The sequence below is a fragment of the Schistocerca nitens genome, chromosome 2 (genome assembly GCF_023898315.1).
Source record: "Schistocerca nitens isolate TAMUIC-IGC-003100 chromosome 2, iqSchNite1.1, whole genome shotgun sequence".
NCBI classification, from domain to species: Eukaryota; Metazoa; Arthropoda; class Insecta; order Orthoptera; family Acrididae; genus Schistocerca; species Schistocerca nitens.
Window position 1 is genome coordinate 84,362,014 of NC_064615.1, and position 15,093 is coordinate 84,377,106.

General features: G+C 37.3%; 1 protein-coding gene across 1 annotated transcript in view; it reads left to right on the forward strand.

Moving 5' to 3' along the window:
- LOC126235760 (serine-rich adhesin for platelets) overlaps positions 1–15,093 on the forward strand; it is a 196,917-nt gene that overhangs the window by 166,185 nt on the left and 15,639 nt on the right. The window contains exons 17-18 of the mRNA XM_049944556.1: positions 9,567–9,805; positions 11,492–11,831. Coding sequence (XP_049800513.1) covers positions 9,567–9,805; positions 11,492–11,831 — 579 coding nt within the window. The remainder of the gene's footprint in view (positions 1–9,566; positions 9,806–11,491; positions 11,832–15,093) is intronic.

Genomic DNA, 15,093 nt, shown 5'->3' on the forward strand with positions numbered 1-15,093 from the left:
AATTTGACTGGCTCTTCTTGTGCTAATGACCACTGGATCTTGTGCTAATGACCACTGGATCTATGAACTTCCTTTATACCACGAACAAATAGCAAAGGAGAAAAAGCTCTGATACTGCAATACTGCAGAACTGAAAAAGTCGTGTCAAGCAAAAAATGTCACACTAAATGCCTGAAGAAAGAGTGTCACATCACACTGTTAAATGAAATAATGTGCTGTACTGAGTAGTTCAGAGAAGGACTGAACAAATCCAAGACTGCTGAGACAGGACGAGGACGAGTTAATTCTGTATGCCACGGTCAAGCACGATTTAAAACATCGATGTACAGTTTATTAAAATTGCAGAAGTCAGCATTCTAAAAAGCAACACTCAAAACCCACCAGGATACTAAAGATTTTACACGATGCAGTAGTGCAACCTGTCTTTGGTTGAAGTGTATTGTGGAACCATTATCCCTGTCTGTTGCTGATCATCTTAGATGTCTTCACCAATTTCTTTCAGTTTTATTTCATTTGTGCTAACCTATATGCTACTTGACTTACCTGCGGTTACTTTTCAGTTTCGTGGTACGGTAGCTGCGTTGTTCTATCACAAAAAAGAAGTAATAAAGTTGCATAATACATTTTTGTTTGTTTGCAGGTACATGTTTACATGCCTAATACATGTTGAAGTGCTCACGACACAATATGATAGCATATACCTAGAAGAGCCAAAACAAAATGGCTTCACCTATTGATAAAATGGAAAGTTGTGCAGTAATTCAGTTTTGGCAGCAGCAGAGATGTTGCAGCCTTGTTACTGCATATCCAAATGACTTATTTAGCCATATGGATTGGGTTGTTTTAACTGCCACACATTCATTGCTGCTGAAAATGACCCTCTCAATGATACTCCACTTTATCAATGGGCGTGCCATTACATTTTAGCTCCTCTGGTACTGCTGCGCAAGAATTTCAATGTGTGCCAGGGCTGCAGATATATAATTGCAAACGAACAAAAATAATTCCTCCCTCCCCTTCTCCCAGGGATAATTAAAACTTTGACTGCCCTTCATAGTATAGAAACAAAATACACGGAGGTGTCAGAAGTCATGGGATATCTCCTAATATTGTGTCGGACCTCCTTTTTTTTTTTTCCTGGCATTGTGCAGCACCTCGATGTGGCTGGGAAGTCCCTTGCAGAAATATTGAACCATGTCCATAATTGTGAAAGTGTTGCCAGTGCAGAATTTTGTGCATGAACTGGCCTCTCAATTATGCCCCATAAATGTTCAATAGGATCACGTCGGGTGATCTGGGTGGCCAAATCATTCATTCAAATTGTCCAGAATTTTCTTGAAACCAATTGTGAACAATTATGGCCCGGTGACATGGTTTATTCTCATCCATAAAAATTCCATCATTGTTTGGGAACATGAAGTCCATGAATGGCTCCAAATGATCCCCAAATAGCCAAATATAACCATTCCCAGCCAGTGATCATTTCAGTTGGACCAGAGGACCCAGTCCATTCAATGTAAACATAGCCCACACTATTATGGAACCACCACCGGCTTGCACAGAGATTTGTTGACAGCTTGGGTCTATTGCTTCATGGGGTCTGCACCAGACTCAAACCCTACCATCAGCTCTTACCAACTGAAATTGGGACTCATCTGACCATGCTATGGTTTTCCAATCATCTAGGGTCTAACCAATATGCTCGAAAGCTCAGGAGAGGTACTGCAGGTGATGTCGTGCTGTTAGCAAAGACACTCACATCGAACATCTGCTGCCATAGCCCATTAACATCAGTTTTGTCACACTGTCCTAATAGATATGTTCAGCGTTCTGCAGTTATTTCACGCAGTGTTGCTTGTCTGTTAACACTGACAAATCTATGCAAACGCTACTGCTTTCCGTCGTTAAGTGGAGACCATCAACCACTGAGTTGTCCATAGTGACAGGTAACACCTGAAATTTAGCATTCTTGCCACACTCTTGCACTGAGGATCTTGGAATACTGAATTCCCTAATAATTTCATTTCTGAAATGGAATGTTCCATACTTCTAGCTCCAACTATAGTTCCATGTTCAGAGTCTGTTAATTCCTGTCATGTGATTGTAATCACATCAGAAACCTTTTCACATGAATCACCTGAGTACAAATGACAACTCCACCAGTGCACTGTCCTTTTATGCCTTGTGTACACGATACCACCGCCATATATATGTGCATATTACTAACCGATAACTTTTGTCACTTTAGTTAATTACGACTGGCACAGCATAGTTACTGTGCATGCCAGTAACAACATGAAAACGCTCTTAAGTAAATTTGCGTACATTTTGTGTAAGGACTACTAAGATACGATATGATTAGGATTCATACAGAGGCAAAGACTCTTTCCTTGCTCTTTCTGCAAGTGGAACAGGAATGGAAATGACAAGTAGTGGTACAGGATATCCTCTATCATACTTCGTGTGGTGGCTTGCGGAGTATGTTTGTAGATGGAGACTAATACTAATTCTAAGTGCTTTTTCACATTTGTGATCTACTAACCATTGTACAGATTTACCTTCCCACTATCTAAATTTCCATTGTTTGTCAGTGATAACTAAGAGCTTGAGTTCAGCATGTGTGTGTGTGTGATGGAAAGAGCGGTAGTAACTGTGATGTAAAAAATGATTCCTTTTATAATTACACACAGTATAATGGGCAGAGGACTTAACAATAACAAAAAGAGACAAACAAAAAAGTTGATCTTTTAATTTTATAGGTGTGTTGCTTTCGTAATCACACTAAACTATTGAGAGTGAAACAAATACTAAAGACTTCCTCATATTGTTCCGTACTTTGAAAGTTTTGGTGATGCTACTGAAAAATTAAATTTCTCCTTAGTTTTCTTTGTGATACAGCATATTATATTCTATTGAACAGTATATTTCATTTTAAAAATGACAATTTACTGTAAAACAAATTACTGTTGTTGTTGTTGTTACAGGAGTAGGTTGTTTGAGTTCTGATACTTTCCTTTCCTCATCTCTGTTCTTAAAACATTGTCACTAAGCCGTTTTTGGACAATCATAGTGAAACATTTTCATTTGCTTGTGATATAATGTCACATGAAGATTCAAACTGCTAACCTGTGTGAAAATTATTACAGGAGAAAGCTATATTTGTGTAATTAAACATCACAGATTGTTTTTTTTTTTTTAATTATAAAAAATGAGATACTCTATTGTGGCTGCATGTGGCATAAATCTGAACTACTCCTGTTATGGCATTTTTTGTAATTACAGTAAACAAATAATATATTTCGTTTGATTAAAAAAAATACTTCAATTCTAGAAAGCTTTCTTTTTGTGCTGTAAAGATGCTTCCAAAGTGCACAAGAAAATGTCATCACATAATAAACTTTGCTTCCATGTGGGTACACACATAAGTACATATGTAATGTGGTATTTTTTAATGCTGCTATACATTTTGAACCAATGTTTTTGTGGTGGGAAAAACTTTCAGGGAAGGTGGGGAACTCTAAAGTAGCAAAACAAAATAACTCTCAGTCCAGAAATACGCAGCAAAATTATATAAACCAGAATAGCTGCCAACAGGTAATGGAATGTAATTATAACCATCAAGCAATTGACAATGTTTATTCAACCCTTCTGATAGATGAGTGGTACGTGATAATGGTTGGTGGCAGCTAAAATGGTTTACCAATGTAACACTCCCCTTCCTTCTATAACTAAAAAAAGCATTTGAATTGCAAATGCTTCTACAAAACAATGAAGTGTAGTGCAATAACAGTAATTGTGGCCTGTCTGTCGGACTTGACTACCAATGAATGTAAAGTTGTAACAGTAAGAACCTTACAACAGTATTTTAACTAAATTATAATTACAGAAATTGATTACAGAGAGAAACATACCATGGAATACTTAATAAATAAAATATAAACACAAATTTTCTAGTCAGAATTAAGTAATATACATCATTTCAGCTTCACTTTTGCTACACATTTGTTTTCAACAATCGGATATTATCAGATTTTAACTAAACATATAATTACTTTACCAAATATGTTACTAATATTTGTGTTAGAACATTGCATTGTATAGAGACACATCATCTTTTTACTTATATTTGGAATTATGAAAATAGTAGGATTATAACCATGTTTAAACGGCAAAAAGACACATCTTTTACATAATTAAATGACAGTTATGTTGAATATGCTAGCAGATTGTGAAATGAATAGTAATCAGTGATAGTGAAAAACGAGAGCTGTAATGGTAAACATTTGCATACATAGTGAAAGGTGGATCTGCAAGATTGCTAAAGAAGAGTACTGTATTCTTCAGTAGTTTGTCAGGATCTGTTACAGTACACCAAACACACCACCAGATTGTGACACTTGGATTTTTATTAACCCCTCATGACCAACTTCTTTCTTCTGCCTTACAGCCTCAGCTGTGTAACATGTCACACATATGAGAGTGCTTCATCATGTCCACTTGTCCACTCTACAAATGCTTAACTAATAAACTGCTCAAAACTACTGAACAATAGAATGAATACAGAGAACTGTGCATATTTGTTGGTGTGACTATATCCTCTATTATTGCTCATAAAAATGCAGTTAAAGTTAATGGAACTACATTAACAGAATTACATTATTTGTAAAGCATGATCTCTTAATACTCTTGGAGGAAAAATGATGTTTACTTTTTTTCCAATCAGATGAATGCACACTCAACATTTCATAGCGTGTAGGCTTTCACAGCCGGCGTCTTCAGTAACTCATACTCAACATTCTTTAGATAACTTTAAAAACTCTTACTTTTTCAGTTTCCACCAGAACTCGCAGGGGTTTGTCAGTAGCTATGTACAGTTTTCGAAATAGTTTGCATGCATACAAGCACAAAAATGTTCCTAAGAAATTTGAATATGTGCTAAACAGAAGAAAAGTTTGTCACTGTATTAGTTTGGCGCATAAGTTCGTAGCATTTTTGTTTTGCATTGTTGGTATTCCTGTTGGTATGGGTTTACTTATCTATTGTCATTTATGATTTGTAGTTGGCTGTTGCTATTTAAGTTTACATATTGCCAATTTGTGATTTGTAGGTAGTAAGTGCAACTGTGGACACTAGAAAATGGAGTGCCAAATAGAGAAATCCAAACATTTCCAGCATATTCTTCTGTTTAAGTTCAGTTGGAGGGTTACAGCGGCTGCGGCAGCTAGAAACAGTTGCGCTATGTATGGGGATAATGCCATTGGACAGTGTATGGCAAGAAAATGGTTTTCTCGTTTAAGGAGAATCATTTTGACCTTAGTGGCTCTCCACATTCAGGAAGACCTTTAGGGTTCATTGAAGGTGATTTAAACACATTGATTCACAATGATCCAGGTCAGTGTACTCGATAACTGGCAAATGTGATGAAGTGTGATCAACATTCAATGGGAAAGTTTCAAAAATCGGGTGTGTAGATGGATGCATAACCAATCTTCAGCAAAGAACGGAAAACTGAAAGGTGGAAGGAGTACACAGCAGGTCTACTGCATGCTGTAAGCCAAAATCGCAAAAACCAGCAGGAGGCCATATGTGCACCTCCGCTTGCTCGTCATTGATTGCCTCCTGAACAACATTGGCCATTTCTATCTTGTATCATTACAGTCGATGAGAAATGGTGTTTTTATGCTACCATAAGGACAGATAAGAGTGGCTAAGCCCAAACAAAGCAGCAACTCCCGTACAAAGACCTGCACACATCCACATATACTGAGGTTAGGCATACGGTGGAACAGCAATGATGTGATGTACTACGAATTGCTTCGGTGAAGTGTAACCATCACAGCTGACATTTCTGTCAACACCTGAGATGTCTTACAGACACAATCCATGAACATTGACCAGGCAGACTGCATGAAGTGATGCTACTCCAAAATAATGCCCACCGGCATTCTGATAGAATGACAAAAAACGCTATACAGTAATTGGGTTGGGAGGTTATTCCACACCCATCTCATTCACTCAATCTTGTGCCCTCAGATTTTCATCTTCTCCGCTCTATATTGAACAACTGTCAAGGAACTTCCTCTCTGGATGAAAATGCACTCCAAACGTGGCTTGATGAGATCTTCACCTCAAAACCATGTGATTTCTACAGTTGTGGAACCAAAAAGATACCCCAGCTGGCAGACTGTTGTAAATAGTAAAGGACAAAATATTATTGATGAACTAAGGTCTGTTATGTGTATCTGTTGTGTTTATCAAACTTACAGAAAAATACTATGAACTTGTGCACTAACATAATGCTAATGAAGAATACATATCATCCTGCCACCTGGCAGCTGTCTCACTAACAATATCAGAAACTGTCAAAAATACATTTGAATAGTGTGATAGTGTATTCCATTACACATGCTTGTGGGATCAATCTATTTTTGCACATCATTAATCAGAGATCTGGTATTTGACTACTAAATAACTGTGCCTGCAGTATCTCACTTTTGAGTGAGATGTGCTTATATATGCAACAAAATAAAAACAGTATGGGATATAATGAAGACAGTCAGGGGGGACCAAAGAGGAAGAGGAACAGATAGCTCTACAAATAGATGAGACACTGGTGACAAGTGCATGTAGTGTTGCAAATCTTTTAAACAAGTACGTATTTCTACTCATCATATAGCAGACATGCCGAGTCACAGATAAGCACAAGAAAAAGACTGTCACAAATAAAGCTTTCGGCCAGTAAGGCCTGCTTCAAAAATAGACAACAGATATACAATTTCATAATATCTTTACATTCCATCCTGGGTTTTCCATTGTTTCAGTACTTTTTTTCTGTTACTGACAGCTTGGGGTTATCAGATTTGGTGAACCGTGCAGTGGAGTATCTGAGACTAGTCTTTAAAATAACTTCCGTAAAATAGAAGTGACACTTATGTCTCCTGAATAAGTAGCATCCATCATAAAATCCTTAAAATCTATCTATTCTAGTGGGTACAATAACATATCAACAAAGTTAATCAAAGGGTGCTCCTGTGAGTTGAGTTCTATCTTAAGTTATTTGTGTAATTGATCTCTTAACAGTGGAACATTTCCAGAATGACTAAAATATGCTGTAGTTAAGCCTTTTAACAAGAAGGGGGACAAAGAGATACCATCAAACTATTGACCAATTTCACTTTTGCTTGCGTTTTCAAACAGGTTTGAGAAGGTTGTGTTCAAGCATTTCCTTAAGCATCCGACTGCAAATAATGTATTGTCCAAGTTACAGTTTGGGTTTTGAAAGGGTTGTGATATAGAGAACACCAGTTACATTAGCAGGGAGAATGAACTTAATTCATTAGATAATAAATTAGAGGCTAGTGGCATTTTCTGTTACCTGACAAAAGCCTTTGACTGTTTGAACCACAGCATTCTCTTAAGTAAATTAGAATATTATGGAGTCATCAGCAATGCTACGAAATGGTTTGAGTTGTATCTAACTAATAGGAAACAAAGGTTGTCTTTGTGAAATACCTGTGCAGTAAGCATATCAGTCTCAATCTGATGGGGAATTAATTATTTGTGGTGTTCCTCAAGGTTCCTTCGAGGGAACATTGCTTTTTCTTGTGTACCTTAATGACCTCTCATCTGTTACATTGCCAGATGCTAACTTTGTTTTGTTAGCAGATGATACAAACATTGCAATAACAAAGAAAATAATCAGTTATTGATAATATAATGTAAACAGATAGATAAGAAATCTACTCACCAAGCAGCAGCAGGGGAAAACACACACAAAAGGATTTAACTTTTACAAGCTGTCAGAGCCAGTGGCCCCTTCTGGCAGAAGAGTTGAAGGGGAAAGAACAGGGGTGAAGGAAATGGACTAGATACGTTTAGAGAAAGGGGTACAGTTCAGCAAAGTCACCTAGAACCCCGGGCCAGGTGAGTGTTACCAGTGAGATAAGAAGGAAAGACTGAGTCTTTCCTTCTCTTCCTGTCTGGTAAGTCTTTCCTGAAATGGGGATCTGGATGACTTTCCTGAACTGTACCCCTTTCCCTAAACCTCTCCAGTCCTTTTCCTTCACCCCTGTTCTTTCCCCTTCAACTCTTCTCCCAGAAGAAGGAACCACTGGTTCTGATAGCTTGTAAAAGTTAAATCCTTTGTGTGTGTGTGTGTGTGTGTGTGTGTGTGTGTGTGTGTGTGTGTGTGTGTGTGTGTGTGTGTGTGTTCCTTTGCCACCACTTGGTGAGTAGTTTTTTAACTATCCGTTTATATTAAACATTGTAGTAAGTAGCAAACCAAGTACAGATTTAGAAATAACTGCTTATCAAATTTTCGCTGTCATTAAACTTTGAAAAGACCCACTACATGCAGTTCAGAACCTGTAAGAGATTTCCTTCCAGCATGTGTATGACATATAAAGACATGAAGATCAAGAGGTTGGCAGTGTTAAATTTCTGGTTTACAGCTCAGTAATAAATTCAGTTGGCAAGGGCATACCATAAAATTGCTGAAGTGCATAAACAAGTCTATATTTGCAGTGAGAAGATGCCAGATGTAGCAAACATACATATAAAAAAAAATAAAGAAAAAAACTTGCATACTTTGCTTACTTTCATTTGAGTGTCACACAGGATCATATGTTAGGGTAACTTGTCAAACAGAGCAAAAGTTTTTAGCGTGACAAAGGCCTGTAATAGGAATCATTTGTGGTGTAAGTTGAAGAACATCGTGTAGAAACCTGTTCAAGGAATTTGTGTTCTAACCACTGCTTCTCAGTATATTTATTCCTTAATGAAATTCGTTGCAAGTAATATATCTCTATTTCCAACCACTAGCTCAATACTAGGAATAAGACCAATATACATAAAGACATAAAATCACTTGTCTTGGTTCAAAAAGTGACCGGTAATCAGGAACACACATTTTCAATACATTGCCAGCAACCATTAGAAACTTGGTTTCAGATAAAGCATGGTTTAGACTTTTTGATAGGCAACTCCTCCTACTCTATAGATGAGTATCTTAACAGGGATTGTTAGACCAGCTTAAGTTAAAATGTCTGTTAGATTTCAGTTATGACAGCACTTGGTCACAACAGTCAAGATTAGGTATTCCAGTTTACCATAATTCATTCACCTATTTTGACAATCTCCTGACAAATGATCGGGGTAGTAAGATTTGTATTCAAATGTTTTGTGTTATTCCTTGTGACATATTCCACACCCACGAGAATCATCTCATTTTTGGGTCTATGGAACGTAAACTGAATCTATAATCTATCTATCTATATATCTGTCTGTCTATCTGTGATCCATCTGCTGCTTGTATTTAATTCCCTTCCATATTGAGTAAAGTCTTTCATGTAATGACTGTTCATCTTACTGTACCTTTGTAGAATGACAGAACTTTGTGAGGATGAACTGTTTTTATAAATAAAATTCTGGGATGTAATATCACAATGACTTATTTGATTTGTACAAATTCAGTTCTTAAAGTCAAGCTGAAATTGTGCTATTTAACCTGTTCTGAAATGTGCTCACACAATCAAGTGCACTTAAACAAGTGATTTTGAATGTTACAGAGTATGATCCAAATCCTCTTCTGAGCTTAGGAAAAAGACGTCGACGTAATTCTGGAACAAGCTGTGAGAGCCATTCAAAAGACCGCCGAATAAGTAATGATGCAACAGGTGTTACTGGTACAAATACGGTGACTACAGTCACACCAAAACCTGATCTGTCTAGCAGTGTTACTGAAACTGCTAAAGGAAAGTGCTCCTCTCCTGTGGACACTGAGAGTAGGTCAACAGCACAGTTGCAGGTATATCTTTCTTCTTATATTTGTACATACCTGCTTTAAAAGAATGATATACATTTAAACATGTTGTATTTGTGAAATATTGCTTAAGCCTCATCTTCAGTTGTTTTCTGATTGGTCTGTTTTCTGCTTTTATGGAAGTAGTGATTATGTTCATTTTGTTAATGTAGTTGTAACCTTCTGTGCACATTGTTTTTGCCACTGATAGATTTTGAGATACAAATTTGTAAGGAATTGTTTAAAAACTTTATAATGAAAATCTAAGACACATACTTGGGGAGGATTAAAAAAGAACAGTACACATTAACAGAACAATCAGTGTGCTGATTTATAGTTATTAGCATAGAGTTCTTCAGGTAATGTTTCCTCAAGCCACCCACTTTGTGATACTAGTTAACCAGCACTTTGTCAGAAGCAAATATGTTGAATGATTTGGCAAAACACTTTAATGTTTTGGGAATCAGCAATGTTATTGTTCCTTTGATCATCAGTTGTCTACATGAAAGAAGTCAACAAAACTGCAATAAGGGTTATGAATATCTTTCAGCTGGCTAGATAAAAGCAAAGGAATTCATGTACTACAAAACTATACATCCTTTTCTTGTTACGACAGATGAAGACTTATAAGAGTGTTACGTATCTCTTTCTGGGTGTTAACTCCATAATTATTAAAGTATTATTGCTTCTTGTAAGTTATGTTTGCTTACATGGTTGAGAAGTAGGTATCTTTAAACTTCAAAATAAAGGTTTTGGGCTCAATCCAAGTGCCACCAGAGATTGTTCATTAATGTGAGAGTGAAAACATGGTCCACACATCCTTATTGCAGACAACTGAAGTTCTAATTGAAGGATAAGTAGTGGCTTCAACCCCAAAAGCAATTAATAATGCCCAGTAGTGTGGCAATTAACAATGTCCAATAGTATGTTGTACTGAGCAAACTTAGTGCCAGGAAGTTTGGTTTTCTGCTGCAATATACATTTTGTTTCAGGTAATGCCATTCAGTTCAAATTGATAACCAAGGAATATAATGTCTAATTTTGTATCAGCTCTGCTCGCCCCCCCCCCCCCCCCCCCAATCAATTCCCCTCCCCCGAAAAACCCGTATCTGTCTAACACCCGCAACCCATGTGATTTTCACCATTATTTTAAACTTTTGTTTCTTCCTTTCCTTTGGAAGAAAAGTGGGTTCTCATCTGCCTTAATAACTGTTTAAAGTTTATAAAACAAGATTAGAAAAGTAGATTTATTACAGATAATTTTATCTTTTGAGTTGTAAGTGCAGTTATTCCTAGAAGAATACGTGTAGTTCTTCCTGCATTTGACATAATTAAATTTATTCCCCTTTCAGAAACAAAGGTAAGAAATTGTAGTAATGAGTAGTAAGGCCAATCTTTTTCAGCATTTTAAGCAGTCTAGACCCAGATTGTCAAGCAGATGGTGATGTCCATTTTCAAAACCTTTTTGAAATTCTTTATAGATATCTGTTGTGTTTGGTATTAACTGCACTTTTGTTGTTTCAGTAATTTGTGGAAAACCTTATCCATCCCTTCCTTAGATATTTAATTTTGTTACAAGAGTGAGTCAGTGATAACTAATTGCTACATAATACACATTAAGCATTTCATGTTATTTGACTAACAGTTATTAACACTTTTTCATTGAACTTTTTGTTAATAACTTTCATACAGGAGCAGTCAGAAACTGCATCACAGCGTCGTGATGGTCGAACTACTACAGATGAAACAACCTCTGCTCAACAATCATCTGGGTCCACATTACTTGATGTTGGGGACAATAGCAGTCTGAGGGAACGCCGTAGGCTGAAGAAAAGACGCCGTGATAAATTGAAGCGCTTATTATCATGCAGTGCTGGTGTTCTTATGGCAGAAGGAGTTGCACTGAAGAAGAAGCGGAGGAAGCATCATTGCTGTGAAGAACATTGTCGACATAAGAGACATCACCGCCGACATAGACGGAGAAGACACCGACATAGAAGGGACTCTGGCAGTGATTCCACTTCAAAATCAGGCAAGGAAATTGACACCTTCACCAATAATTCAACTGATATGGATAATTTTTAGCAAATGGTTTTGATTTCAACACATACATCAAAAATACAAGATGTGTAGAGCAACTGCCTGGAATATGCATAAACTGTATGATGAAATATTGTTTGCCAGTTATTTTCATAATTCTCTCTCTCTCGTGTGTGTGTGTGTGTGTGTGTGTGTGTGTGTGTGTGTGTGTGTGTGTTTGTGAGAGAGAGAGAGAGAGAGAGGGGGGGGGGGAGGGGGGCCCGGGGGGGGGGGGGTTCATATGAGACTAGATGACGTTAATCCAAAGTGTCACGTAATAAACTATATAGGTAACTGTGGAGAACACAACAGTAACCAATATTGTTTATTACATGACACTTTGAACTAATGTCACCTGTTATGCGCATTGAAGATGACTACGTAATAGTTGAAATCTACATCTGCTATAATAAAGCAACAGATTTTATGATCAATTGTTGTTCTTTTCTCCATTGTCTGCATCTAGTACATCCCCCTTGGGAATGTTTTGACCTATCAGTATAAAGATAAATGAAATCTGGCATCTTTTCAGTAATGTAAGAGTGAAAGTTCAGTTTAGTAATAGTGTAATCCCAAGCAATCCATTTAAAATACTATACTAGTACTTGAAAGCTGAGTACATTTAGATCATACTCCAACATTAAGAATAGATTGGTATACTTAATGTCCATGTATGTCCGTCACTCAGTGCCTCCTCTGTATTGTTATAAAGCAAAAATGACCAGTTTCAGCACAGATTCGTTACCAGGTGATCTCATATATTTTAATTATAAGCATGGCAACATGCTGGATGCTGGGAAACAAAACATGATTTACTGGTGCACTAATAATTTTCTGAAGAAGTTAAATGAATTCAGGCTTATTCTTAGCGGAAAATGCTTACATTAAATAAATATATGTTTGTTATTGCAGACTGAAAATAAGTATTTAAAACACATTGTTTGTCTGCCAAATACATTTGTGTCTTCAAGTATGAAGTAATGTTTTTTCCCATAAGCCTAAAATTTGTTATAAAATAGTCGCAATAGTTGTTGGTTTCTGATTTTGTGAGATTGTCTTCCACATACAGCATTTTGCTGTATGTGTAATTGCGTTATACGAACATAAATGCATGCATGGGCTGTACTTTTTTTTGCTGTTGTTTCGGTCTGCTATGGACCACGAAGATTTTTACCTCTTCCCAGATTGTTTTTTCCTCTTTTGCCAGTATATTTTCGTTTTGGCTGACTGTGCTTCTTTTCTCTGTTTTGACCATTTGCAGGCAGGACGTGCAACTGGCGTATTAAACAAAATAAGGATTTTGGTAATTTTGACTTTTTCTCCGAAAACTTCTCGATCCTGAATGTCATCAAATGAAATTACAGCTTCCTGTAAATCCTTTTTAACTTGCCTTGCCCATTTTGAATAAGATTTTGTTTTTGAAATTGATGAATGCATGCAATGACCAAAAACATCATTCTCCATGTCCTCATGCTGGTAACAATATCTTCTGTATGTTCGTATAATTCACAGTTATGTCTTCTGCGGAATTCTGCGTTTTCTTTGATATGGCCAAGGATTTTCTCAAAATTTTCTGGTCTTTTATTTCAAGTTTACGTAGTGGTCCTTTCTTCATCATGTTTAAACATTCTAATGCATACAAAGCAGACAGTCTAATTGCGGTGTTAGAATGACAAGCTTTTGCTTTTGTATAAGTCTTTGCGCAGATGAAAAGCACCTTCTAGTTTAGAACACCTACTTTCTACAGCTGCATTTTCTGAACTGTCAGGTGTAATTATTTCTCAAAGATATTTAAATTTCTTTGACTGCTTGTGTAATAATGTACATTCACATTTAACTGTTCATTGTATTACTTAAAACCTGTTTTAAAAAAATAATTGTAATTAAATCATATTTTCTTAAGAATGTAAATTTCCTGGATGTCAAACAGTTGCATTTGTATTACAAAGATTGTGCAAGAAAGCCAGTAACTCTGAAGTGTCTAATCACATAACCACCGCCAATACCTTTTACCTAACTTTTTCTGTTGTTCCAAATCTGTACTCAAGAGTTTCTCTGTGGTGCAGAGTCCTGTGTGTTTTAATGCAGAGGAGCCAAGCAGAACTGGCCATTGGTAGGAGACACTTGTTTCTCATATGTTTTGTTTACTTTGAATTGTTCATAAACAAATACATACACTATGTAATCAAAAGTATCCGGGCATCTGACTGAAAATGACTTAAAAGTTTGTGGCACCCTCCATTGGTAATGCTGGAATTCAATGTGGTGTTGGCCCACCGTTAGCCTTGATGACAGCTTCCTCTCTCGTAGGCATATGTTCAATCAGGTACTGGAAGGTTTCATGGGGAATGGCAGGCCGATTCTTCAGAGTGCTGCATTGAGGAGAGGTATCAATGTCAGTTGGTGAGGCCTGGCATGTAGTTGGCTTTCCAAAACATCCCAAAAGTGTTCTGTAGGATTCAGGTCAGGACTCTGTGTAGGTCAGTCCATTACAGGGATGTTATTGTCATGTAACAACCCCGCCACAGGCCATACATTATGAACAGGTGCTTGATCATGTTGAAAGGTGCTATCGTCATCCCCAAATTGCTCTTCAACAGTGGAAGCAAGAAGGTGCTTAAACATTAATGTAGGCATGTGTTCTGATAGTGCCATGCAAAACAACAAGGGGTGCAAGCCCCTTCCATGAAAAATACGACCACACCATAACACCACTGCCTCCAAACTTTACTGCTGGCACTACATACGCTGGCAGATGACGTTCACCGGGCATTCGCCTTACCCACACCCTGCCATTGGATCGCCACATTGTGTGTTGCGATTCGTCACTCCACACAATGTTTTTCCACTGTTCAATCATCCAATGTTTATGCTCCTTACACAGAGTGAAGCATCATTTGGCATTTACCAGTGTTATGTGTGGCTTATGAGTAGCCCCTAGACCATGAAATCTATGTTTCCTCACCTCCTGCCTAACTGTCATAGTACTTGCAGTGGATCCTGATGCAGTTTGGAATTCTTGTGTTATGGGCTGGATAGATGTCTGCCTCTTACACATTCAACTGTCAGCAGTCTCTGTTAGTCAACAGACAAGGTCAGCTTGTATGCTTTTGTGCTATATGTGTCCTTTCAAGTTTCCGTTTCACTATCACATTGGAAACAGTGGACCTAGGGATGTTTTGGAGTGTGGAAATCTCGTGTACAGACGTATGACA